The sequence below is a fragment of the Cygnus olor genome, chromosome 12, assembly GCF_009769625.2.
Source record: "Cygnus olor isolate bCygOlo1 chromosome 12, bCygOlo1.pri.v2, whole genome shotgun sequence".
Lineage (NCBI taxonomy): Eukaryota > Metazoa > Chordata > Aves > Anseriformes > Anatidae > Cygnus > Cygnus olor.
This window is the reverse complement of record NC_049180.1, coordinates 4,482,970-4,510,735: the sequence shown is the minus strand read 5'-3', so window position 1 is coordinate 4,510,735 and position 27,766 is coordinate 4,482,970. Positions and strand designations below refer to the sequence as shown.

General features: G+C 36.5%; 1 protein-coding gene across 8 annotated transcripts in view; it reads left to right on the top strand.

Moving 5' to 3' along the window:
• CDH13 (cadherin 13) overlaps positions 1–27,766 on the top strand; it is a 478,422-nt gene that overhangs the window by 73,935 nt on the left and 376,721 nt on the right. For all 8 annotated transcript variants that reach the window (XM_040571559.1, XM_040571558.1, XM_040571561.1 and 5 more), the window contains exon 2: positions 15,846–15,957. In XM_040571559.1, coding sequence (XP_040427493.1) covers positions 15,846–15,957 — 112 coding nt within the window. The remainder of the gene's footprint in view (positions 1–15,845; positions 15,958–27,766) is intronic.

Below are 27,766 nucleotides of genomic sequence, written 5' to 3'. Positions count from 1 at the left end.
TTCAACATTTCAGGACCATTTGTTGTGTGTTTTTTTTTTTCTTTACCACGCACTTCTAAATTACACAAATATTTTGTTGTTTATTTCTGTCCCAGCATACCTCCCTTTTAGAACAGCAGTATTGCCCAAGGGAGGGAAAATCACTCTAGAATTATTTTTATGGAATATTTTATCTAAGCTATGCATAACGGACCACAACAAATGTCATTCATATTAACTGAATTAGATGGTTTTATTTTATTTCTGCTTTTTGAAGTCTTATTCATCTTCATTTCTGGTCCTAATTTAATCTTTGCTAGTCTCAGATGGTTTTCTGCTCTCCTTTCAAAGTGCTTTAATATTGACCTACCTTGAAGATATTGACTTTATTGTTTTTTCCCTAGGCTTTTCACAGGCAGAAAGATGCATATCAATTATTCAGTAGAAATTTTCTACCTACCAAATTTTTCCCTTGATGTTTTAACTGGAGAGAGGGAGAGAGGGGGAGAGAGAGAGAGAGAGAGAGAGAGAGAGAGAGAGAGAGAGAGAGAGACCTTTTCAACATACTGATTTCTCACTACATTTATGATTCTATTTAGAGATGGGTGTCTACTAATGAGTTAACTAATAATTTTTACCTCTTCAATTTTTAATGTAGTACTGCACCAAGTTTTAGAATGAGTTAACGTTGTTGTGGAGGTAAAGATTATAAAGTATATTAGTCTTGTAGTCTGTCAATTGTAGTGCAATTTCCGGTGGAAACTTGACCTACACATGCAGTTGTGTATGTATTTGTATGAACTCCTCTCTAAAACTCTTTACTAAAACCACACAGGCCACCTGCATTTTTATAGCTGGCAACTGAACACTACTTAGTGCAAAATGGATGCTCTTGTCTTTGTCATAGCTGTGAAGGGAATTCATGCACATGTGCCCCTTTGAACTGTCCAATAATCCTGGCAGCCTCTGGGATGTAGGATAAGGAAACAGAAATTAAAGCCAAAACAGAGAGAAACCAAATCTAGGCCATAGAAGGCAGCTAATGACAAGAAGTAAATTGCCAAGTAAAAAGGCACAGAGATTAAATAAAAATATGTGGGATGGGATTCTGGCTTCATTGCAAATTAGGCTTGCATGAGGGTTAGGATTTTACCCTTGTAGGTTGGCAGGAGAATTCTCCATCCTCTAAGCTGACTAGAGCAAGCAATGAAAGAAGACTAATTATTCCTTCTTCCTCATCTTTTTTTTAACCAATTTTTGGTGAGCATGGAAACTATATGAACTGTGTTAGTGAAACAAATAATGTGCCAAGAAACATTGATGTGTTTATATTGGATAGAAAAGTATGCAGCCTGTAATGTTGACCGTGTAATTTGGTGGTGCTGAACGTAGAACCGTCATGCACACAACACTGTTGTGAAGCATCTTCTGTGAACTTTAAGAGAACATTCTGCACCCCCCAACTCTCAGTTCTTCTTCAACTCACCTCCATTGTTGCTTGCTTCCCCCTTGGGGCTAATTGACTTTCACTAATGAGTTCTTCCTCTAGGTTCTTTACCAATTGAATTAAATATATATTTAGATATTGTAAATCCCTCATCTCACTACATGAAAATAACATATCATAGCAAACTTGCTTTTTGGGAATGTTCCTACTTTTGCCAAATCTGCTGTGTCTAACTTTCTGGATTCTCTTTATTTTTGAAAGAAAGGAATAGAACGAGTGGTTTCCCTGACACGTGACCAAACACTTTCTCATTCTCCATGTGTTCGGTGTAACATTTGTTGCTTTTACTACTTGGCTTTTGTTTCTCTGGCCAATGCATACAAGGGATTTGCAATTTTATTTTTGGCAGAAGCAAACAATTGTCTCATTTGCATTATGGCTTTGTCTTTCAAAGTTTTTGTTGTGTTCTACAATGTAGATCACTACTTTGAATTTTTAAATGTCCTGTGTGAGTTTAAAACCTAGGGTCACATTGAGCATAAACCTCTTGTAAGAGTTTTACTTTTCAATTTTGTATATTAATATTGATTTTATGCAAGTTACTTATGAAGAATTTGCTGTCATCAAGGCATTAACAAGTGCAAAATAAAAAGGTAACATTTCAGTATACACAAGCTACTAGAATGACTGTTCTAGTTGAGATGCATTTCATCATGTATAAAAGGCAGAGTCCTGTGGAAGCTGTGGATGGTGTGTTTGCTTGTCGCTTCTTCAGTAATACATAAAAAACATCTGTGAGTACTGAGGCATGGAGAACTAAGAGTTGGGCTTGATTATAATTTTCTGCAGTGCTGAAAAGATCATAATAGCTAATGCTTGACTTGCATATCTATATATGAATGTAGCTATTCAACCTAATTAAAAAATAAAAATAAAAATCCGACTTTCAAATTTTGAAGCCTTGTTCTTTATAGATCTCTTCTTCCGTCTCTCTTCTAAAGCAAACCTCTCTCTTTAGGGGTGGTGAATACATACAAGAGCAATATAGGAGGAAGTTAATGGTCGTATTCTAGATGTAGCAAATAGATATAGCTTAGATAAATTCTCAGTTTTAAATCTATTTTTAACAGCTCAGGTAACAATCTGTGATTTAAAGACCTGCTTAAAAAATAATTCTTAACAGCAGTGGAAAAGTCGACTAGCACAGTTTATCACTTCATCTTGATCTATGTGAAGTAACTCAGAGCTGGAAAGGACAGATACTTGATTAACTGGTCCGTATACTTATTTGCTTATAAACCATTGCATTAAAGGTTCCTCCCCAAAATAAATTTGCAGTCTTGCACAATATTGTTGTGAACCTGTATGTGATAGTGTAACTTAGAAATAATTTTGACATGAATATAGGAGTATCTTACACTAATCCCCAACACTTACTACTTTTGGATTCTAGTCTGAGTCTCTCAGTATTTTCACTTTGCAAAGAGAAAAATACTTTAAGCTATCACTTTTCTTTTTTAAACAGATAGGCAGGGAGCAGGGGTAACAACATAAAGCTAAGCACACCTCACGTTTCAGAGACTTTGAGGCTTTTGACATGATATTTTATCTCTTGCATGCTCAAAATTGTTACTGATTGTCCCTCAAACAGCCAATATTTGTAAGCATTTATATGGTACTTACTCAAGATTTCAAATCACTTCAAAACACTTATGTAAATGACAGAACCTCCCTGCTAAGTATGTTAATTGTATTGTTTTCATTTACAGATGGGGGAACTTAGGGAGGTTAAGTGGTTTACCCACGGTGTGCACTGAGTTCCTCCGCTGTGTTCCAAGCCAAGAGATGAAGGGAAATCCTTAACAAAATGACTGGGCACACTGGCACTAAGGAGCAGGTAGAGGACCTTAGCCCAAAGCCTGCTTACACCTTCTTCACTAAAATGCAGTACAAAAATAAGTAAACTACAGGTGAAAGCATTCCTAAAGTAAAACAAAGCATCAAATAGGCTAATTTGTGGTGCCTTCTGGCTTGCTTTTGGCTTGGTTCCTAAACTTGTTTCTCGCAAGAGAAACTCCTACTGTGCATAGCTGCTTCTTAATAATAGAATATTACTTTACTGATTAATATTTGTGGGACACTTGGTCTAATTACAGTTTCTCACAGCTTCTTTAATTACAGTAATATGAGGTTTTACTTAAGCAAAATATTTCAAATGAGTTTAGCAATGCTTTACAACTTAATTCTGTACATGGAGCACAGCAGCTCACTAGTGGGAGAGGAACCCAGGGCACGTGTTTTTGAATGATAAGACATGTTAGTATTTTCGTTTCTGAATCCAAAGATGTAATACTGAGGATTTGCAGAAGCTAGGAGCTCTGAAACCTCAGCCTAGGGAATAACTGCAGTGAGCATGATTAACTGTGGATAAAGGGGAGCTCTGTGTAGTGCAATTGAGGATGTCAGTGTTTACTTGTAATTGAAACTGGCGACACAAAATTAAAAGCCTATGATTAGTAAGGCATGCCAATGAAATATCTTTAAGGACTAGCCACTATCCTTTCAAATGAATGTGCAGAGGAATATGAAGTTATTTTTCTTGGTGAGAAATTTTTCTATTTCTTATATGTGATTTGTGTTAAAAAGTGAAAGCTGAAATATGGAGACAAGCCTTGTGAAGAAGTTAGTCACTAATTTTTCCTTCCAGAAAGTCACATTTTAAAACGGTGGTTAGACCACATTCATGTTCATTGAATATCCCTGTGGAAAGTACAAAAATACTGGTGTTGGATTTTTGCCATGTGTTTAGTAGTAAATGTAAGCATATCGAATACGCAATATTAGTGAAAGACACCAGGCATTAAAAAGGTAGAGAATTCACTAATAGCATGATGTCTGTCAGCTGTATTTCTTAGTTTTCCATTTGTATGTCTCCAGTGCTATTTTCAAACATCACAGCTTAATTTCCTCTCTTTTCAAAGGGCAAAGCTTGAGAGCAGAGGATGTCTGTGACTATTGAGAAAGATAACTTCATTAACCAAAGAGGGGGAGGGAGAAATCCAAACAGGTTTCTATATGCCAATCCCGTGAAAGGAGGAATGACATTCCTAAAGTTACAATCTGAATTTTCTACTTGATAAAATTAATGTTTAGAATAAACTTGAACCAGAACCTTGTGAACACATTATCTGTACTACAAAGGACCTGAACACTTGCTCAACATGGGGATGAATAAGTGAAATGCTGAGGCAATAAACCCTCACTTTTTTTGGACTCAAAACTTCTTTTAGAATTTGCTCTTATCCTTGGAAATTATTTTTATTTACTGAAGTAAAAGTCTAGTTTCTAAAATACTTGTGTTTCATAGTATGTAGTAAGACATGTAAATTTGATTATGAAAGTTATAAAATTTTAAAAAGAAATTATGATTCTGATTTTATATAATGCTGATGTATTTTGAAGTGTAATGCTTCATACTTTCACTATTACAAACTGAAATTTTTATATAGGAGATTAAAAATGTTAAAATGTAAAATGCTTCTATAATTTAAACTGCCTTATACTCTACTATAATCTCCTAGAACTCAGTCCCAAATGTGAAGCATTGATTTAAATAAATAAATCGGCATTTAAATAATACAAAATTGTTCAATACAGAACATGATCAGAACCCCAATCATTTTCAAATAGAAGTACCTACACAAAAATTGAAGCAGTTGAATAATTTTAAATTGCTTTATACTGTGCAAGCACAGAACCCCAATCACTTCCAGGCTGAAGCACTTATGAAAAAAAGTTGAAGTGCTCCAGTAATTTTAAATTGCTATGCACAAGGAAAAGTGCTTTTAAATTATTGCATCGTTGAATTTGTTCTTTAAGACTTCCTATTTTTTGTGTACAACTTGAACAGCTCTACTTAGTCAAAATGCACCAAAAGACCTGATTGTATAAACTTATAAACAAATTAAATAACCCCCTATTACAAATAGTAATGGTAGGACATTCCATCATCAACTGCATATACACTGGTGTCGGAATTCTCAATACTTTGGCTACTACATGTAGCTCAAATAAACTAGAAATATAACCCAACCTCTTTAGCCTAAATCTATGATGAAAAATAGACTTCTTCAGATCCCCTTAATTCCAACTTGCTAGACAATACAACCTGTTCAGTTTAGATGGATGCAAAAGCATGTCCTTATGTGGTGTCTGTCCAGGAATTTTTTAAACAAAGATGTGAATCTGACCTCACAATACTTTTAGTCATTATATTCATGTTAGCATAGATGTGGATCTTGCTTTTGCAACTTAAGGCAGAGATTTAACTTTTTCCACAAACTTCAGTATGTTTTATGCTTGTTGCTTGTGTCTTTTCCTTGTGGAATCTCCTGTAGAACAGATGATAGACTTGGTGAATACAGGTAACTGTAGAACTAAGGAAGATACTCGAAGTGCTGTATACGAAGTTAACTGGGGAGGCTACAATAACATACTGAGTTTCCTATCTACTGCAGAAACCCAAATTCTTGACTTTTACGTATAGATTTATAAAGCAAATGTTAGTTTATTGTGGACATTTCATTGTGGAGTTTGTGGGATACAGCCATAGTTATGTTCTTATGTCTCAGGACTGTCAGTTCATGTAAAAAAAAAAAAATCACAATGTTAATTTGGATATACATATTTTTGTCCAATAGTTCTGTGATGGTTGGTTCTACAACCAACCAACCAAATGCCTGAAATATATAACAGTTAACTTGCAATATGTTCTAGTAGTGTTGTTCGTTGATAATTGAACTAAGTTCTACAATGAAGAAATAAAAATAAATAGATATTCAGTAGGCTGTTACTAAAGCATTCTCTAGGACTCACCAGATCTCCCTGTGGCAGGATTTTCTTTGACTTCCTAATACGTGTGGGGTCAATAGCTGTATCTTTTGCATAAAAGATCTCATTCAGCTTTTAAATGGCAAGCAATTATAACAGAGAGGGTTATAGACCAAGGTCTTAGTTTCATATTATTTATGTTCTAATTAATTTACCAGATAGTGCAATTCTTTTTTTTTTTCTTTCTCTTTTTTTTTTTTTTTCTCCTCCTTTGACTACTAAGTGTTGATCTTTAACAGTTATCATGTTCCTAGCTGTAATGGGCTTTATTTCTTTGGAAAGGTCATTCGTGATGCAATGTCACTGTTAACACAAGGGAGTCTGTAAGCTTTGAATATTTTGCTATGTTGTGATGTGCTCAAAAATGTTCAACTGCTTGCTGTCTCTGCCCTGGGGCATGCTTCCTCTAGAGTCAGAAGAGTTGGTGCAAGTGCTTTTTAGTTTTTCGACTGTATTTTGTTTCATTAAAAATATTCCTCAAGTAGCAGCTGGTGCTGCCAAAGACATGTATTCTTTTGTTATTTATTTATTTATTTATTTATTTATTTATTTTTACCTCTGTATGACTCTGGCAGCTTGGAAATTCATGCTTATTGTAACTAAATGCACAGGCCCTTGACTGATCAAATGAACAATGATGCAAGAAATGGGACCAAACAAATTAAAACATTTAACAAAGTAAATTAAAAATTTAAATGGTAGCTAGCCTACCAATAATAAAAAGGCATAGGTAATGCCTCATATTTAGAAATGAAAATAAAATAACTTGGGAAACATATCATTGAACAAGAAAATGCAGAAGTGTGTAAGTAATTTTAATAATCAACTTAGGAAATGAGTTCTAGGCTGAAATAATGTTAAATTATATTATAAATCTTCTGTATCTATCATGTAGATAACCCTGTGTTATGTGGGTTAAGTTCATACCAGTTTAACGAAAATAGGAAGTAGATGAGAAGATAGAGACCATGTTGGCATCATGATGGAAGGAAAGATTCAGGTGACTAATATTCCCTGTCCTTACTACAGGAGAATCCTCCTATCAGCTTGGTTTTGCAACAAAGTGCTACAAAACCACTCTTCAGAACTATCTATTTTACTGCTATCAGACTAATAGTGCAAGTTATTATTTGTGGTAAAGAAAAAACAGCCATTTGATGTGCAGGTAATGCTATGCTGCTACAGACTGCCTATAGCTTGTGGTTTTACAGAACATATTGTCCTCTTCCCAGAATCATAGAATATCCTGAGTTGGAAGGGACCCACAAGAATCATCAAGTCCAACTCCTGCTTAAGACACAATCAGTTGACAGGTTTGCGTTGGGATCCTTGCATTGTAGCTATTTTTCAATTTTTATGATGGGTGTCTGGACGTTGGACTTTTTTTTTTCTCCAGTACCCTTGATGGAATCAAGGGATTTACTTGAAAGTATTCATTTTTAAAAAATGTTATGTTTGTGACTGTGTGGGAGAAGGTTAAAAAATGTTCAGCAAATGTTTTCTTGAGGCTGAAAAGCAGACATTTTCACTTTCTCATACTTTATTTTATTTTTTAAGTTAAGAGTTCTGAGGGTTGGTTCCTGCTGTCATAATGTTTCAAGGTAACAGCACCATGCATGTGCTTATTGCACAAATCCATGCTATTCTTTGAAAGATTGTTTTCAGCAAGTTCATTTTCGGTTTTAGCTTACCAGTGCAAAAGACAGATGTTCAATGTTACAGTAAGTTCAGTTTTGTGGTGTAGTAATAATTGCTTTATTTTATAACTGTGGAATATAAAGAGAACAATGGATGGAAGGTTGTACTTTTTTTTGATAATGATCACACTGTTGGGAAATTAAACCTAAATCATGTTCCTTATAGGTTCTAGACATCCTATCAAAACAAAACAACAACATAAAAAACAACACTATATGCTATAAGAAGTATATGATTTTAATTTTTTCTCTAACGGCTTTTACCACATCAGCATTCTCCTGTATGGAATAATGACTTTGCCCTGTGCAACTGTATGTGAAGGGTTATAAATATGTTTTAAAAAAAATCCTTAATTTATTTCCTTTTTTAAAACAGAGATTGATATTTTCATTCATCTAAGTGTTTCATGAAGTCATTACTGCTGGAAAATAGGATCAACCTGTTTACTTCATTAGGTGATAAATAACTAAAACGTTCGGCATAAACCAATCTTTGTACAGGTTACTGTTGTAATGCAGTTTAGGTTTCGGTAATTCCATATCTTGCAGTATAACCAGAACAGAACTTTGACTTTCAATGTTTCTTCTTTATGCCTCTTTGACTAGTACAGAAGTGCTATTGAATGGCTCATTTGCATTATTCTGTGCCCTGTAAAATGAATTTATTATGCAGCTTCTCTAAATAGGCTAACCAGTTGTAATCTCATTCCAGTGTTGTATGGGTTTCAGAAAAATGTGATTACTCTTTTCATAATGCCTAAAAATAAACAAACAAAAAAACCTTGGGGCCCAACCCATTCTTTTGTCTGAAGGGTTCTATTTGTTAAATGGCGTCATTAATCGTGATGGGTAGGTATTTATTTGGTAAATAATTGAGTAATTAAAAATATTATTCACTTTGAGCACAAGTAACACATTTTGGCCTCTGTTACTGATCATTAAAGTATTTAATGATCTGGGATGATAGTTATTGTCAGACTTACAAAAATCCAAGCGATGTTCAGAGATGTCTATACAGATGAAACAGCAAGTTGATCCTGCACTCTGAGCCATGTGGATACCGTCCTTCTTGAGCTGGAAACCATTTTCTCACAGCAAATCCTGAGTCTCAGCTAATAAGCTCTATGGAGAGGGAAAGTTAAGCCTGGGCTCTGTGCTGTACGATGCCTGCCATCTGTGAGCAGAGCTGGTTCCCATCTGGCCAGAAAGGGCATAGGTTTAACAGTGCATGAGGGTTTGCATCTGTATTTGTATTTCATAAAGATTAATCCTGATTCTGTTTGTAAAAGCCTCTTAACATTGTTGTAGCTAAATGAAAGCAGTATCTACATTGATGTCAAAATTTTCAGCTCTTTTGTGTGTTTGTTAATTTTTAGAATGATTGTGATCCATAAGAATGACAAGACTTTAAAGGGAGAAGTGGAATATTAGGGAGCATTAGGCAACATATTTAAGGCTTAAGGAAATATGAACGTTGCTTACCAGGCCTTGGAGAGCCCTCATCTGGAATTTTGCACACATGCAAACCTGAGCAGGCACAATGAAAGGGTACTGAGATGATCAAAGGAGTGGATCCTATAGGAGGAGATTAACAGAATTTGGTTTGGCTACCCTAACGAGTTGAAGACTTACAGAGAAAAAGGGTTAATTAAGTTATGAGACAAAGACTGGTACATGAATAAATGGCTATAAATTGACCATGAATACATTTATTCTGGAAGCTATGAAATGCTCATCAGAATGAGGGTCCAGAATTGTGGAACACAAGAAGAATCAAATGATCTGGCCAGGAGACTATGCTATGCCTGCATGCCACAGCTGAAGACTAGAGATGGTTCCTTATATACAGACCCAAATTATATAGGCCTATATATGTGTTTTGTTTAGTTTTTGTTTGTTTTCTTGATTCCCAAATTAAAGCTTGCTCTTGAGCAATGCTAGCTCATGTTCTGATGCATGGAAGTTGTGGTAGTAATGATTTCAGTGTAAGAAAATACCCAGGGACCCTGTGTATTCAGTATGGCTGTATTGACACTGGTGCAACCCCTGGCTGAGCTATTCTTCTCAGTGACCTCTGGCTTCTGAGTGTGTTGGCTGTGTTCAGAGCATGGAGGTGTGTTCAGGTGTGCCTGAACCTCAGAAGAAGTTTAATAAAATGTTCTTGGTCCCCTACCCCAGCTCAACAGGACAAAATGGCTGTGATGCGTCTTTGAGTGCTAGGCACTTCTTGGCAGCTTTGTTTACCCAAGTATAATACCATGGTGGTATGCCATCTTCCTCCTCATTCTGGCCCTTCCTTTCAGAAGGAAAGTAGCTGTCTATTCAGACAATAGTGCTGGCAAATTACTTCTCAAATAACTTAAATTAACAAGATTTCCAGTGTCATGGAAGATGCACACTTTTTATCGAATTCGTGATAAAATGCTCGTAATAAACATACGTTCACAAGGAAAGTGCTCATAAAAAGAAAGTTCCTGTGCTAGATACTCTCACAAAAGAGTTTGTCATATTTTGTTTCTAGTTAATGGATGCCTACCACAGTCACACCACTTAGTGACAGGAGAACTGAATTCATTTCAGCCAATAAAGTCATTCTAATTTGCATTTTCATAGCCCACCCTTCAGTACTCCAAGTGTGACTTTCATTTTTAGGATGGAGCTATGCAGTAAATGGATATGTAGGCCCTTTAAAAGGATATTTATCATCCTTGAAGAATCTTAGTGCCAAATCTTAATAGCATTTCTTACAAAAATGACTTGAATTCACTATCAGATTTAAAGGTAGAGCTGTAGAGATTGTGAATACTTTTTTTCTGAGACCCTTTTCAGATAAAAAGAAGAGGTTAAAGCCTGAAACAGTGAAAACTTTCCCTCCGTAGTGAAAATATTGAATAAAAAAAATCATCAAACCTTTGTGCTCTAGAAATCAAGTTATTGCAAAATAGCTGTGTATTTTATTTAATTTAGTCACTTTCAGAGATAAATAATTCAGCATACTTTTATGTAATATTAAAAAAAAAAAACTTTGATAATTATGCAAATAAGAGGATAAGTTATTCAGGCTTTTGAGTTTTTCCCTGTGCCAACTGATGTTAAAAAGTACCAGAAGACAAGGAGAACTTCATGTCCAGTCTGTATGTGATTTGATGAAACGATTGCCTCAGGACCTGCTGGCACTCTAATTGGAGTCATAATGCAGAATAAGAACCTTACTTAAAGCAGTGCTCTCTTTAGCTGTTTAGGTATCCCTCTCTTAATTTTATTTAAATAGCTCCCTCATGTAAATCATGAGTAAAATCGTGAAATCAATGAATAGCTCTTACTGACTTCAGTAGGGCAGGATTTCATCATCTCTTTGCAAATCATTGTGATTGTGTGCATCTTAATTAGTTTTTCTTCTCTGACAGCTTCCTCCTCATCCATTTTTTGGGGGTCTAGTATTGCAGCACCTGAAGATAGAAAGGTTTTTAAGATCCAGAGTTCTCAATCTCCATGATAAAAAATATTTTTTCATGTGCAATTTAATTTGGTGTTGGAGGTTCTCATTATTCAGATTACTTTTTCCTCTTGGTGCTCAGCTCTTAGGATCACTATTTTATATGAAAATCTCAAGTTGTCATCTGCAAAAAAATAAAAAGAAAAAATAATAAAAAATCTAGTTCTCATGCTTCCAGATAAAAGTTCAGGAGCATAAATTTTCATATACTTTTACAAGTAAATAAGTCAAAATAATTCCATCTCCACCCCCCCCACCAAACTCCCGCCCCCCCCCCCCCCCCCCCCCCCCCAAGAAAATAAATCTAATTTCTAAAGAAATTACTCATTATTTTGGGGCCTTTTGAAATGATGGGTGGGAATGGTCAAGATGGGTGTCATGGTGTCATTTCTATTTTAACTCTTGTGGATTTTTATATTCTTTTTTTTTTTTTTTTTTTTTAATTTTTGCATTTAAAGTTACTTTTCTGAAGTCAAAAGTAGAATGTGGTCTTATATATAGAATACTGCCTCATGAAATGAGATCTGTTTGCATTTGTTTGTAAAACTCATCGCTGGGCAGATGGTTTTCACAGGTGTCTGCACCAGTTACATCTCTGTTTAAATAAAGCCTTGCACAAGGATGAATTTAACACTATAGGAATATATGTGAAATGTAATTAATATTCTGAAGGTTGCATTTTTAATAATAGAAAGTTGATTTAATGCAAGTAGGGCTAATGAAGGTGTGAGAGTTTTTACAGTTAAAGGTGAGCGAATTCATTTTGAGAGTGGCCAATCAAATCTGAATGGAGTTGCTTCATACATTGAATCTGGGAGAGCCTAAAAGAACATTTGAAATTTTGTGGAAGGTCATTACAGAGATTAACTTTCCATCACTACAGAGGTAAAGGAATTCTGGGTTTTGAGATGTGGCATTGCCCAAAGGTACTTTAACATCAGGGGCTTTATTAATCTCCATTGCGGCATGGTATAAAATTGCAGTCCTCTACTGATTTTTTAATCCATGTTCTACGGGAGCAGCTTTCAGTGCAAATGTTGAGGTCAGTAAGGTCAGAAGCATGTGCCTGCTGTTTTATTAACTACCAAAAAAATATAATAAGAAAGGTGTTTCTTATGCATCTGATGAGATATCAAGCCTAGTTCTAGCCCAGTGACCAAACTTTCACAGGAGTTATCTGAACTAGTGACATTTCCTTATAGTGACTGGTAATAAATTCAGAAAGTCAAATAGTCAGGATATTAAAAACAAGTCTTCACTCCGTACATTTCTGAAAAACATTAGGTTATGAAAAACTTGGATTCTGCTTGTCAGTGAATAGAGGCGCTTTAGGTCTGAGTGGTCACAACCCCTTGGTTTGCTTCTCAGGCTTTTTCATGTGCAAATTTTGTTGCATAATTGTCATGTTCTTTCAAGAATGCAGCTTTTTTTTTTTTTTTTCTTAGCAGTGGGTGAAGGATCCTTTTGTACTAATGACCCAATACATATTTAACTACATGTGTGAAATATGTTTATATACTCCAAATTCTACATATATGACACTTTAAACATTGCTTTCAGTGTATTTAGCTGAGCTCTTTCTCTAGGTAGCTATCAGCCCACAAACACTTGCATTGTGTTAAAGAAATGTGAAATCTACATGGTGATAAATTCAGAATGTGTTCCACTTTGAACAATATTCTCTTTGCCTTCAATGCAAATCTGTGCTTGGCTTTTCTTTTCAAGATATTTTTAAAGACTTTTTCTCACAACATGAAGAAACTCAAAAGAAATTATTTTAACATGATAGACATTTAGTTCTATAGAAAAAGTTTCTTCATGAGACAAGTAAATTAAAAGAACGCTTGTGCTTCTAAAAGATAATTAATTAAAAACTCTCTGTGTGGTGGCAAATCTAACGTCTTGTCTGACATGTTGAGAAGAAAGTGCTTGGAATTGCACAAGTAGAATAAAATGTTCCATTTCACAGCAAGGCCAAGCCTGAGTCTTGTAATTATTTCAAAGGGAGTAAAGGTCATTTTCTATTTGCTACATCCATATTATGTGAAGCTTCTGTACCAGGCTTACAGAAGTTAACTCATGACCTATTTAGATTGCCCAGATTTCAAAGTCAACTTATACTGTCACAAATCTGATAAAATAGACATATTCTCCTCTCAAAGAGCACTGACATAGATGATGTTCAGAGCAGGCTTTTCATTTATAGGTCTATAAGACAAGAGTTTCAACTTTAAGACTTCAGAAGCTGGGAGATCACAATATGATTTGCCTCTTATTTGCTGCATTAGTCTTTTAGGGGAAGAATTAGGTTTGTAGTTAAATTTCAGCATATTTTGTTTGACTGTATTTTTGTGCATGTTCATTCAGTAATAGCATGAGTCAGGGAGACAGGTACTTTAAAAATACATCTCTGTGCAGTGAAAATATGTGCAGGAAATACATGTTTAAATTTCATTGATGTGTGCATGTGACCATTTAAATACATACCAGGATATTTTTGATGATCAGTAATCAAGATTCATGCAAAATTTTGAGGGGAGGCTCTGAGTATGTTTGTGTTTATGGATACCTTATACTGGAGGACCGAAGGGGAAGATGGTTCAATTCTCAACCCCTGTAGAATCCGGAATCTCCAATAAAATCAATATATCAGTCTCAATAACTGAATGAGGGATTAGGCACTGTGCTTTTTTAAGCTTTTGTAAGAAAGGCAGCAGTTACATGGACATATAGAAGTGAGTAATAGTCAAGTGTATTGCACCTTGCTTCGTGTATTACTACTTTAAGTCTTTCTTTTCTTTCTTGGTTAATCCCTCAGAGGGATAAATGTAGCAGAGGTCAGGGAGGAAAGGAAAGGTGTCTATCTGCTGCATTTGAATACCACTAGCTTAATTGTCATGAAATAGTCTGGCTATTTCTCAGTCTGCATCACTTTTAGCCAAGTTTTTATAGCAAATGTCAGTGACATGAAACAAATGATCCAATGCTTGGTTTCAGTAAGGAGAACTAATGCCGACCAGGTTAGGTACTGCTGCTTTTGATTTCTATAAACGGGATCGTGTGAAACTTGGTGAGTGTGAAGTGCATGAAGAGTGAGCAGCAAATGTATTGCTCTGAGTGAATGGATTACAAGTGGTGTGGCTATGAGGGAAACATGCAGATGTTAAAAACTTTGCAGGGCATCTTTGTAGGATTAGGATCAGTTTATCTAGACAGTAATGTTGTGGAGGTAGAACCATGAAATGTGGCTTTCAGGGCCACCACATTTGCCTGACCTTCTTCACCTTGGTCATTATGGGTGTCCCATCTCTTTGAGTTTTCTTTGGATGTCCAACAAGAAGCACATTGGCCACAACAATTTTGAGATCACAGTGCTGTGTACACCAGGTTAAGGCCAGGATTTGAAAACCACCTTTGGAGGTTCTGAAGCAGAAACTACTTTTGAAAATGAGGCTATGTTCGTATAAGTTGAACAATAAAGATTTGGGTTTTCCTACTCTCTTGAACTTTCCTCCTTTTGCCTCTCTCTTTAATCTTTTAAACTACTTAGTATATTTTTCCTGCTGCATCTTTCTCAGACTTTCTTACCCCTGTGCTCTCATTTAAAAACTACCAAGAAAAATAGCACTTCAGATTGTTTTTTGTACTCAGGGATAGAACACAAACCTTCAGAGACTGAGATTGGCATTATACCTGTTTCCAACAAATCTTGTTTAGCTTTTAAGGTCCCACCTTTGCCAAGGTGTTCCTGTGGTGACAAAGAGGCTTGGTGACTGCATACTAAGAGTAATACAAATTGTATTTAACTTTAATCTTCAGATCCATCTCCAATATGATGCACACGTTTAATTTTCAGTCTTCCCTTGGTGTAAAGAAGTTTTTGATTATGAGGAAAATGAATGAATTGTGACTCAAGAGGAAAAAAAGAAAATCAACAGTTTACATTCAATTATTTAAATCAACTTAGAAGTGTTTAGTTTAAGCACATATTTAAACTGAACTGGGTTCAACTGTGTTGTTAGGAGCAACCTAAAAGCATCCTATGTCTTCATAAAGACAAATAATATCCTTTATTCATCATCTGGACTGAGCCCTCAAAGTTACTGTTTTGTAATCTCCATGCCAGCACACACACATAAAAGCAAAAGCTTCCATAAAAAATATGTTTAGCAAGGTTTGAAGGGGGAAGTGTGATGTGATGGATATTTTGTCTTATGAATGTGGAGCCCAAGATTTGGTTTTATGAGCACTGAGCCCAAATCCAGTATCATTCCCAGAAGCTAACATGATGGATGAGTGAGTGGATGTTCAAAGTCGATTTCCTTTGTTTCTTCAGGTTCTGCTGCTTGCATGTGCAGAAGATTTAGAATGCATCCCTGGATTCCAGCAAAAGGTTTTTTATATTGAACAGCCATTTGAATTCACAGAGGACCAGCCAGTTCTGAACCGTATGTTATTTTCATATATTACTCTTGTGCAGAAATCAGAATTGCCTATATGTTCGTATCACTCCTGCCATTTATCAGAAAGCTTTTTATTGTACATAGGGTATTGAATATTGCCGTGATTCTGTCTGTGCTCCCCTGCATTAATCCCATATCTCTAGAGAGTTTACTTGGTTTCATGTATTAGAGATGGCAAAATACTATATATACATAAATTTAGGATAATATGAATGTTGTGAAAACTTAAAATCATCCACTTTTTGAAAAGTAAATTTCCTTGGAAATTTTTATAGTCTTTCCTATAATACTGGAAATTGCTTGGAAATTTCACTAGTAATTCCTCTCTGCAAATCAGGTTTAGAAGCTTGTATCTTAAAATTCAACCTCTATTCAAAGCTGGTGTAAGTCCAAGCCTTTCCGTGAAATTCAGAAGAGACTGGATCAAGCTTGTGATCATCAATGACAGAAAATGTTTACTGCATGTGTTATACAAATGGATCATTCAATAATATTTCCAATGACCAGGTATCACATCCAAGCTGCTGCTGTATGCTTAAAGCATTAGCTAAAGGAGACTTAACTGTCTTTGAGTCCTGGTTTTAGTTCCTTCAAATCTTTTTAATAAGCAAGTGATACAACTTGTTCATTTCTGTGGCTTTGGGACATTGCTGTCATTTTCATAACTTTCAAACACATCCACATTTGCACATGATATGTATATTACTAATAGTTCCTTAGTTATGCTTGGTTGCTTGCTGTTAAATCATGAGTATTTCTAGATTTGCAGCATGAGATAGTAGTGCTGCTATCTAAATACAGTATCTAGATCATATAAGGCAGTGCATAGTGACAGTCTAGTGAAGCCAAGACATGCAAAGCAATGTTACTCATTAAATGCACGATTCCCATCTCAGTTGCCTCCAGATACTATTACAACGTATTGATATATGTGCATTGTTATGCTTGTTTGGGTGAAGGTATAATATATTTGCATACAGATTTTAAAATACCACTAAATTTAAACCAAAACCAAACCAAAACAAAAATGCTATTCAGAACTGTAAGATTATACAGTTTAGAAGACAGATTTCAAGCTTCCAATTTCTTTAGGCAATTTTGCTCTAAATTGTTGTTTTAACTCCCAAGATTGCTTCCAGGCATTGATGAACATGGTTTGATTGGATTTAAACATTCCTACATTGTTAAAATAGAAATTTGTAGATTGCATTTAATCATAGATTCAGAGAATGGTTGAATAGAATCCCCAGCTCTCCCAGGTGGAGAGGGAGAGGTGTTCCATAGGAGCTTTTCATAGGAGAAGTGCTCCAGCCCTCTGATCATACTCATGGCCCTCCTCTGGACCAGCTTTAACAGGTTCATGTCTTTCCTGTGCTGGTGGTGCCGGTAAGTCTCCAATGCTGAAAACCTATGCAAGGAAAAACAATATTAACTAGTTAGTGTTAAGCTGAATGAAAATAACCTTTGTTGTATTCTTTGTTTGCTTCTGAATTTTGAGGCTGTTGCATGTCTGGCCAGATCTCCTGCTGATTTGGGCTTGCTCTGCCAAACAAGTAAAGGATAAATTGATTAAGCCAGTGTTGACTGGTCAGCTCTGTGGTGAATCAGCAAACTGCACTGGTGTGAAACTGGCACGTTAATTAAGATGCCATCATTAAAGTAAGAAGAAGGAAAGAACAGGAGGAGATCTAGAAACGCCTGGAAACAATCTTGGGAATTAAATTATTTTAATAAGCAGACACTAAATTGGCCTAATATGTAATGTTCAACAAAGGCAGATTGTCGATGCATGATTCTAGTTAATTCAATCACTTGTAAATAGTATGTCCTTCATGCAGTGGTATTAAACCTCTGCACAGTTTCTTCATTTTAGCTGTCAACAGAATTGATATTTTTAATTGTCTGTTTGAATACACTTTGCATGCTCTTGCATCTTTTTATACCTATTACCCAAGAGCAGCGTAATTTAGCAGTTGCATTGGAATGTGAGGCTTTCCAGGGCTATGTAAATTAATAGAGCAAATATGCAAAGCAGGTCTATAGCAGTGATTGCTTTTGTAGTCCTCAATAAGGAAAGGAAAGGAGCTTCTTAATTCTTTTCTGAAGTGCTATAAAAGTCTTTTTTTTTTTTTTCCAAATTAAGCAAGGACCTACTGTACACTTCATTGCCAGCATCTTCCTAGCAATTTAATATAGGTTATGGCAGGTTCTTATGTATTTATTACTTTTAAATAGGGCAATATTAATTATATTTTACATTTACTGGTGGGAGGATAAACCCAAAGCAAGGGTACAGAATTTTATCTTTTCTTATTCTCACTTGTACTGATTCTTATCAAAACCAATGTATAAGTTGACAGTAACAGATATATATCAGTCCATTTGTGTATGCATGCCTTCCTTCCCATTAATTTCACTGGGCTCCTATTGCTATTTGTTATCTTTTATCCCATTGTGCTCAGATTGAACTGCTTTTTTATTGATTTATCATTACATCTCACTTAACAGCACTCTCTAGCATTACTCAGACCATTCATTATCCTAATTTTGTTGTATTTTACGATGGACTTTTTCTTCCCCTCATCAGACCGCCTTCTGTCCATATCCCTTGTGTTTTCTATGACCACACACAAAACCAAGCACTTCTCACCTGCTTGTAAACTGCCCAGTTCTTTTCCTCCAGTGCCATCTTCTTAAAACCAGATGGTCCATTGATGTGTTAGGAGAGGATTCATACAGCCACTCTCTGGAAATACTGAAGAGTCTTTCCACATAACTGTTGCTTTAACAGGCAATAACATTACTGGATTTTTCTTCTTTGTAGCTCTTTTAGTTTACACCTAAGACTGTCTTCTGCAATTAAATAGAGAAAATCACAAAGATTGTTAGGTTCTTGATAAGGTGATAATTGACAGCATTAATTGCAGATTTTACCTTTCTGAAACATTTGTGGCCATCAATATACTTTCACATCAGCGAGCTTGTCTTCAGCAATGCTGACAGGTCACGGGTAGTGACAATGCTCCATCATGCCAGGCTGATAGAAAGTTCCTAATCAGACCCATCAAATGTGGAAATGTAATTGTGTTACATTAATCATGTTTATACTTAACATACATGTGTCTGGGCTTTTGGGGGTGCTTTTAATTGACAATAAATCAAATAGTACACTTGAAAAATTGAGGCAATTAACATAAGGCATTAGGTGATGTGTTGTGCATACTAAACTGGGGAATACATTGTCAGTGATTTAAATGTCAAAACAAAGGAATTTTTGACCCTTACTTGAAAAGCTTTAATTTGGATGTTAATTAATGGCTGACCTCTTCTGTCTCTTACATGATAGATTGCATGTTTCAGAGCTTGAGCTGTTTCAAGATCACAGCTTTGTCTGTTTGCATTTGTGTGCTTTTTCATTCTGTGGATTTGAACAAAGACATTTCTATTCAGTCATATAGAAAATCTTTGTCTACTCATATGGTGGGAAATATATTAGTCTGCTTATCATTAATACTTGAAGGCAGTTTTGCTGTTTAGCAAAGCTGAAGCCTCCAAGATTTCCTTTGCTTGAACTGAGTAATGCCTGTGGAAAGATCAGAGAAGACCTTTCCTACTATTATGACATCAGGTGTGTACATGGATCATAGTGATGATCACACTCACATCGAAACATTTCCTACAGATTCTCAAATAAATAGATAAGGGCTGTGTGAGATCTGTGATTTATCATATCCAGTATTCCTGCTGTTTACCATGCCATTTGACTTTACAGACAGCATGAACCAGTTGCAGAAATAGTCTATTGATATTACATTGTTAATCTCTGTTTACTCTGATCCATACAGTTTTCACATTTTTCATCTCCCCTGCTTCACTTTTTCTGCAACTTGTATAGAGCCAATGTTGGCAGCCTAATTCAATATACTGTAATTCGCCAGATCCTCTACAGAGTTTTAACATGAGGTTTATACACCAGAGTTGGCTCTTCACACTGAATATGCCAGGTTTTAGGTAATTAGAACTAAAGGTGGTAGTTGCAGCTTGCAAAAGAACAAGTTCAAATGAGGTAAGGTTTTGGCTTAGTAATTTCATGCAGGCAAAACTGTCTAGACTTTTGGGCAACAACTAGATAACTATGGGTTTTTCACTTAATCAGGTGTATATATCTGTAGTACATCCTTGTTGAAGCACAGATATGGCTATTCAAAATAAAGAAGTCTTTAACACATTTTGAATTTTACAAACATTTAAAATATTTTTGTTTCTTATAAATAACACTCTATATTAAGGAATGTACTTCTTTACAAAATGTTGAAAAATGATTCCTGTGCTGGACATTTGTTAGCAGGTTCTACAGAAATATGCCTGTCAACCTTTCTAACCAGAAAGCTGAACGTTGTTTATAGTCCAAAATATATCTTAATGTGCGCGTAGCCCTGTATAGAACTTGAATACCAGAGCCTCAGTGCTGGCACTTGAATACATGATTAAGCCCAGGCTTCTGGGACTCGATGTTATGTCATGTGGATGGAAATATTAGTCAGGATTGGAAGCCAGACATTAGGGATATCCCTTAATCACGCTGTTTCCCTTTAAATAGCTATAGGAAGCCAAGCTCCTGTTACCAAAATTTCAGTATTGCCTAACCCTTACACAAACATAATGAGAAAATTTTCTGCATAAGTACTGCAAATAGGTATTGCTATTGTAAGATTATTAATATAGAACATCTCGAGTATGTTTCTGAATAGATGAATGCAGAGCAGTGTTTCAACATAACACCGTCATCTATTAGACTACTTTCACACATGTAAAGCAAAAACAGTTTAAAATCAAACAAACAAAACAAAATGCGTGGCCAGAGAGTTGCCTTCCAAATAGTACTTGTCAGCTTATGAACAGGATCAGAGGGGAATTGAGTCAAAAATATACTTTGTTTGATTTTTATGCATATACATTTAATTAAACTATTTTTTTTCTTGCAAGAGGGTAAGATATTAGACGACAACGTGGAAAAAATAATTAGTCTCTGAGAAATATCTTCAATGCTAAGTCAAAATCTCAAATGGATGTAGTCAGCTCTTGCAGAGTAATGGAGGAAAAGCCATGTCTGTTGGTGAAACCTCCTCTTGCCATTATCAAGTCTTTATCATTATTCCAAGGTGGAGAAAATGAAAAACTAAACCCAGAAAGTGTCTTGTCTGTTTTGGTCAGAAAAGCCATTCCACCCTGGGTTAAAAAAAATAAAAAAAAAAAAACGGGGAAGATGTTTACAGTAACGGTGCATGCTTTATTAACTGGTAGATTCTGGATTTTGGAAGGTAAAAGTAGCAGATTACTTGGTTTGAGATCTGATTTATTTATTTATTTTTTTCCTGAAGACTTTCCATGAACCATAATGTTTTGCAGAGAATCCTTTTTGGAATATGTGTCTGCTTTGGTTGGCTGAAGCAAGCCAGCTGTTCTTCTAATAGTCTAAATCAATGACCAACTGCTCAGTATTAGCAGGATGGGTCCATTGCTCAGTGCAGTGCAAACCTTGTATTAATAACGTCCCCAGGTGTTTTAATGGAAGACTTTTTCTGTTCATTTCCAGTTGGCACTTCCAAAACAAAAATTAGATTAACTAAATTATCGCTCCCTAACCGAAAAAAGATGCAGGCCAAGAGGCAGCCTCATTCAGCTATATGAACATGTTGGAAGGCTAAAATCTTCTAAGAAAATGTCAGTATCTTGGCATAATGCAGCAAGCAAGTAGTCTGACATGAAATGCTGCTCAGGGCTGACAAAATTCACCGGGGCAATCTTCCTGAGGAAACGAGGGGTAGGGACATATGACCTCTGGACATTGGAGCTGGGGTTGTGCTGTAACACCTTCAGCATCAGCCCATCTTTGTCAGATGCAAACAGCATCCTCCTGATAAACAGATGTAGCGTGAATGATTGCATGCTGAGACGTTCCTGCTCTTCTGTTGTAAGTAGCTTCGTATTTCCACAGACTGCATTTCTGACAGCTTTTAATTTGAGCATCTTAGAAAAGCACCATGCAAAAGATGTCTAACCTGTTCCATTATGCTTCAAAGTGCAGTGTGGACACTTGGCAAGAATTAATGGAAGTAAGAGAGGTTAAATCTTTCTTTAAACATAGAATCTTATTTAAGTTAATGATATCTTAAATCATGCAAGTATTCTTGAAAATAATTGCAGATGTATTTCACTATTAATTTTTAGCTTTTAGAATTTCTCTCTGCTAATCCAAATCAAATTACAACTTTTATATTGTGATTATGCTCAGGTTTCAACTTGCAGTTTTTCTTTCCCTTTGCCTATTTAAAGCAGTCTTTCCTTGACAGAGCAATCTGTATGCACATGTTGGCTATTGTCTGCTTTAATGGATGCATCTCCTTTTTACATACCTTTCCTGTAGCATGTGATCTCTCCATCTCTCTTTGAGAATAAGTAACATTGGCAATAAACTCATGAAGTCTTTCAGAAATTTATTAGATTGAGTGCTTTGTTTTCTAACTGGAGGCTGGTGTTTTTGATTTTGTCATCTGTCTCAGTTCAGCTTAACCACCAGAACTTTTTCTCTAGATAAGAGAAAGGAACTTTTTTATGGATTGATTCTGAAAACTGTGGTCATTTTGGAGTGATTTTGTGTGCATGTTTGTATGCCTGGTACCGACTGCTTCTTATTGGGCAGACAAGTACAGCTGTAGATAGTGGAGTAAGTACATGTCATGTTCTGTGCTATGAATATTAAGTAAAGTGTTTGCTGGTAGGATTTACTGAAATAAGAAATTGCCTTAGGAAAGCCAGACTGAAAGTGATCAAAAATCTGAAATTCCTGTAGCAAAGAATCCTTTTTTAAAAAAAGGTAGAAATAAAACTGGGAGCACTGGGAGGGCCTAAAAGATGATGCCTATAACAATCTGGGATGCTGCTCTTTAGACAGGGCTCTACTTTCAATACTAGCTTGGATTGTTTCATCTCTAAAAATGAGTGCCACCTTCTGTCTCTCAAGAGCTGAAGCAGAACTGAGGTGCTTTTAAAGAGAGCAGCACAACAGAGGCAATACTGAAGCAGCTTACAGGTAGTGGATAGCAAAAGAGAAATTCTGCACTGAAGTTGTAGCAACCACCAGTATATATTTGACATATTTGCAAAACGCTTACTAGCAAGTTCCAGAACTAAAAGCATGTCAGATTGAAGTAAATGATAATTGATCTAATTGATACATGGGACCATTCTGTAACCAGGAGTTCAGGTTTAGTTTTCTGAAGGGCAAATTGCAACTCACTCTAATGTTCCTTTTCATCAGCTGTGATCCTCTTTTCAGCAGGATCTAGGTTTATGTTATAGGTTGAGTTGTCCTGTCTGACAATTTTGGCCAAAATACTGCAGGGGAGATTGTAAAAAATGGTTGCATTTTTTTATTTCAAATTTTTTGTTTTGATATATTCTATAACTAGAATCTATGTATATTCTCTGCCTATCTTACTGATAAGAAGTGTTGTTTGTAGAATACATTCAGGCACGTGGATTTTGTTTAACTTCTTTTGTGTGGTAGTGAACTAGTGGCAACAGAAAGCATGCTGGTGTGCTAGAAACCCAAAGTGCTTGGTTTAAAAGTAGGACTCCTGCAGGCTTTATTTAGCTGGAATTTTAATTACAGTGCCAGCTTTCAACTCCTACAATAAAACAGTAGGGAGACCACTATAATTTGACCTCTTACATTAACATTAACACCAACCTATACAAAAATATAGCTTCAACTTTAAAGAATAAATACAGTGGGAGGTGAATTCAAGGAATTATAAAGAAAAAAAATTGTTCAGATAATGTTTATTTTCCAAAAGTAAGTGTTAAAATGCACCAGGGTGGCCACCAATGCAATGTTGGTGTGTTTGGCTCCCTGTACCCACCTTCTGGTCCTCAAAAAAAAAAAAAAAAAAAAAAAAAAGTGTGTGGGGGCAGAAACAAAAAACGCAGATTAAAAACAAACAAAAAACAGACAAAAAAAACCACCAATGTTGCACAGTTGACAGAAATGTAGAAAAGTGTTTTCACAGTTTTACCATGTCTTGGGGACTGCAGTCCTCATGCCAGGTTCAGAATAAAGGATGCTACATAAACCATAGAGGAAATGTTGATGTATTGATGACAAAGCCTGTATGTTTCTGCAGGAGACTTAATTCAGGAAACTTCAGGTGCTCACTCCTGAATCTCTTCTTGTCACTCTTCTGTCTGCTGTCCCTCATCATATGGTTTGGAGGGGAGTAGGGTCAGTTAGCAGTTGCGGATAACACACTGGGCCAAGTACTCCTTCCTTCTGCTGAGTCTCCAAAGAGCAAGGTGGGGTGGAAAGCAGGAACGGAGTGGGACAGCCTGTGCCGGGCTTGTGTGGGACAGGCAATACCACAACATGCTAGAATGTGAAATGGGGAACTTTACACTGGCATCCACAGAAGAATGTCAGTTTTGACCAGTTGAATACAGCACCATGAACAATCACAAATATGCCTAAATTTGGGGTTAATTCTGGCTAAAATAGTCCATGAGCTGTGGCATGACAGCTCACTATATTTTGGAGATTTTGTCACTGTAGAAAGGTGCTAAAGAATATTTTCCAGGTTTTCCTTGTCTTTTAATACCATTCAGAGCATCATTCAGTCAACTTTAGCTACTTTTTGTGAAACTGAATTGAAGCTGTAAATATAAGAATACTTTAAATGAGTATTTTTTAATGTTCCATTGAAAACAACCAGATCTGAATGCCAAGATTAGAAGTTGCTTTTATGTGACCTAAAATATTTTTGTTTTCATTGCCTATGTTACCTTTATTTTGCTGCTTGTTTGACAGGTGAAGCATGAACTGTGCAAATCTATCTTTAATTGTATTTCCCAATGTTACGTTTCACAATGCTTTGTGTTATGGATAGCTACCATTAGAAAGATGCATTATTTCTGTGATGCCTTATGCTGTATGCCAGATATACTGAGGAAGAGAAAGAATGAACGAGAACATGTACTAATTTCCTGGAGTACAATATTTCAGGACTCCTACTTTTACCAACCTCACAGTTAGCAGCCCTACTTATAGTAAAAAGTTGCCTTGAAGAGCTGTCGTGCATGGGGTGGTACATCTGTATTGCTGTGGGGAGCAGCACAGCTCCAATAACTGATTTGTTTGCATGTGAGGAGAGGCTTCCTCTGCTGTCACAGTGCTTGAGGGAGGAGGGTGAAGTGTTTGCAAGAGATTGCCCACTGGAAGAGAGGAACCAACGTGCAGCTGTGACCCTGTTGACCAAAGAGCTCCCTTAGACCTGAAGGACGAGGCAGCTGTGACAAAAGCCCTGGGAATTTCTTTAATTCCTCTCCAGGAATTCAGGAGTTTGTGTTCCAGCATGATGCCACATGCCAACAAATGATGCAGAGGGTAGGAAGGCAGCTACTGAGTGGTGTGGTCAGGAAGCTTCATTGTGTGCAAGGTTCGTTGCGGCTGCAAGGAAGGCCATGAACTCAGTTGCCTAAGAAAATGGGTTTGGTGGTTTACTTACTATTGTGGGTTTGTTTGTTTGTTTTACGTGTCGGGGCATTGCTTGTATTATTTGTTCTTAATCTTGGCTCTTCCAGGCAAAGGTGGTATTCAGCCTGGTTTGTCTGTGGAGAATCAATTCAAGTGTTCTGTAGTCAGAAGAAAATAGGAAATACGTATTTTTACAATATTCTAAGGAAAAGAGATCAGTATTCTGGGAGTTATACAGTGTGATATATAACCAAAGAGCTTACTTCTAATTCTTAAGAATAAGGTTTGTGTCACAGGAAATTCTGTGAAATTATCTTTAATAATGGAGCCAATCAGTTCACTCCTCTGATTAATAAGAAAATACAACGCTCCAAATGTTCTGTAAGATTTGGTGTTTCTTCTGAGAAATGTCTGAGAGATCTTATGCAGGTAGGCAGAGGCATAATGGCATAATAGAATAGCAGCTTCTGCTGACTGTAAATCAAAATAAGAAACTTTATTAAAAATGAGATTATTACTTCTGGCACTTTTATTCTTTGAGACACACTGTCTTTAATAGCTTCTCCAATAAAGTTAGGAGAAACTGAAGTATAGAAGCTTTAACACTTGCATAATAAATCTATTAGTTTTAATGCTCCTAGAAATATTAGTCATTGACTACTTACTACTGTTTTTATACATCAGCATCACTTCCCAGAATTGTATGATACTAACTACAGTTAGCGCTGATAATTAATTGAAATGAAATTACTTGTAATTGAACAAGTGCTGGACATACTTAACTCTTTCTGGTACCTTAGCTATGCTTTAGATCCTGATTAGCAAGGTACTTAAGCTGGAACTTAAGCTCCCTCTATGCTTTATATTGAAATTTAACTCTACTTCAATGTAAGAATATGCTTAAACTCTGGTAGCTTCAGCAGAAGGTTTTGCTTACGCAAAATGTTTGCCGTTCTTGAAGGACTGGGCTGTGGCAGAACTGTAAGATGGCTGTTACCTGTGCAGCCACAAAAAATAAGAGGCATACAAATTTCCTACTCTTTGTGTTTTCTGTGTTGAAGCAAATAATTTGGAGTGATTATGATCAGAACCATATCTACAGCAAGAAATACAGTTTTCCCAGATGGGTGCTGATCTTGCTAAAGTTTGGTTTTCATGCATAAATCTGTGCCCAAACTTGTCTTCTTCCTAGATGCAAGTGGGACTGGATTTTTGAACAAATTTAGACCTGGTCTTTTATATTACCTTGTAATAACCTCTTAAATATAGTGAAGCTCTGGATAAGGGTGAACACTAAAAATAGGTGGAAAAGCTGGTGCTGCACCCCCACTGCCCGTGGTACTTAGGCGAGAGCCCTGGGAAGTCAGGCTGGTGGCTGCTGGCAGGGCTCCTGCTGAGGAAGGTGGTGGGGAATGAGCAGCAGCTGCCCCTGGGCTGGGTGGGGAACAGCTCTTGCTAGAACAGCTGCCACAGCCCCCATAAGAACTGACAGATTTAAAAGTTTCATGAAGATATAAATATTTGCTAAGTGAGATCAAAGGCCAGGCTTAATGCAACCAGGCTATGGTAGGTTACAAGTAAAGGGCATAAAATCACATTCTCTGGCTAGCTTTACTGCTTGTACTGGTCTTTAATGCCAGGCCTCTAATAGAGTATTGCCCCTAGAGCTTGTAATTCAGAAGACTGAGTCACAACCACTGCTTTTAGTTTGTCCTCTGTGGAAAGGTCTGCGTGAATTTAATAGGGCATTGACAGTTTAGTGATGAAGGGAGAGAACCATTGGGAAGATATCTCCTCATGGAAATAAGCACTCCAAATTTCAACAGAAAGATGGTTACTAGAAAGGATGATTAAAGCGCCTACTGAGATGAAAACAACATTACTAAAAATCATAGAATCATCTAGGTGGGAAAAGACCTTCAAGATCACCAAGTCAATCTGACCTCCTGAGTTTCACCACTAAACCATGACCCTTAGTGCCACATCCACACACCTCTTAAACACCTCCAGGGATGGTGACTCCATCACTTTCCTGGGCAGCCCATTCCAGTGCTTGACCACCCTGTCCATGAATAAATTCTTCCAAGCTAACCCTCTCCTGGCACAACTTGTGACTGCTGGAGGGAGTAGCTGTGAGATGTGCAGAGTGACAATGTACGCTGAGCCAGCTGTGTGTGGGACTCAGCCAACGAGTGCTGTGCGCACGTGAGGATGGCACCGTGTGCTTCTCCTGCCTCTCTGGGTTGTAAAACCAAAAGCAACAAC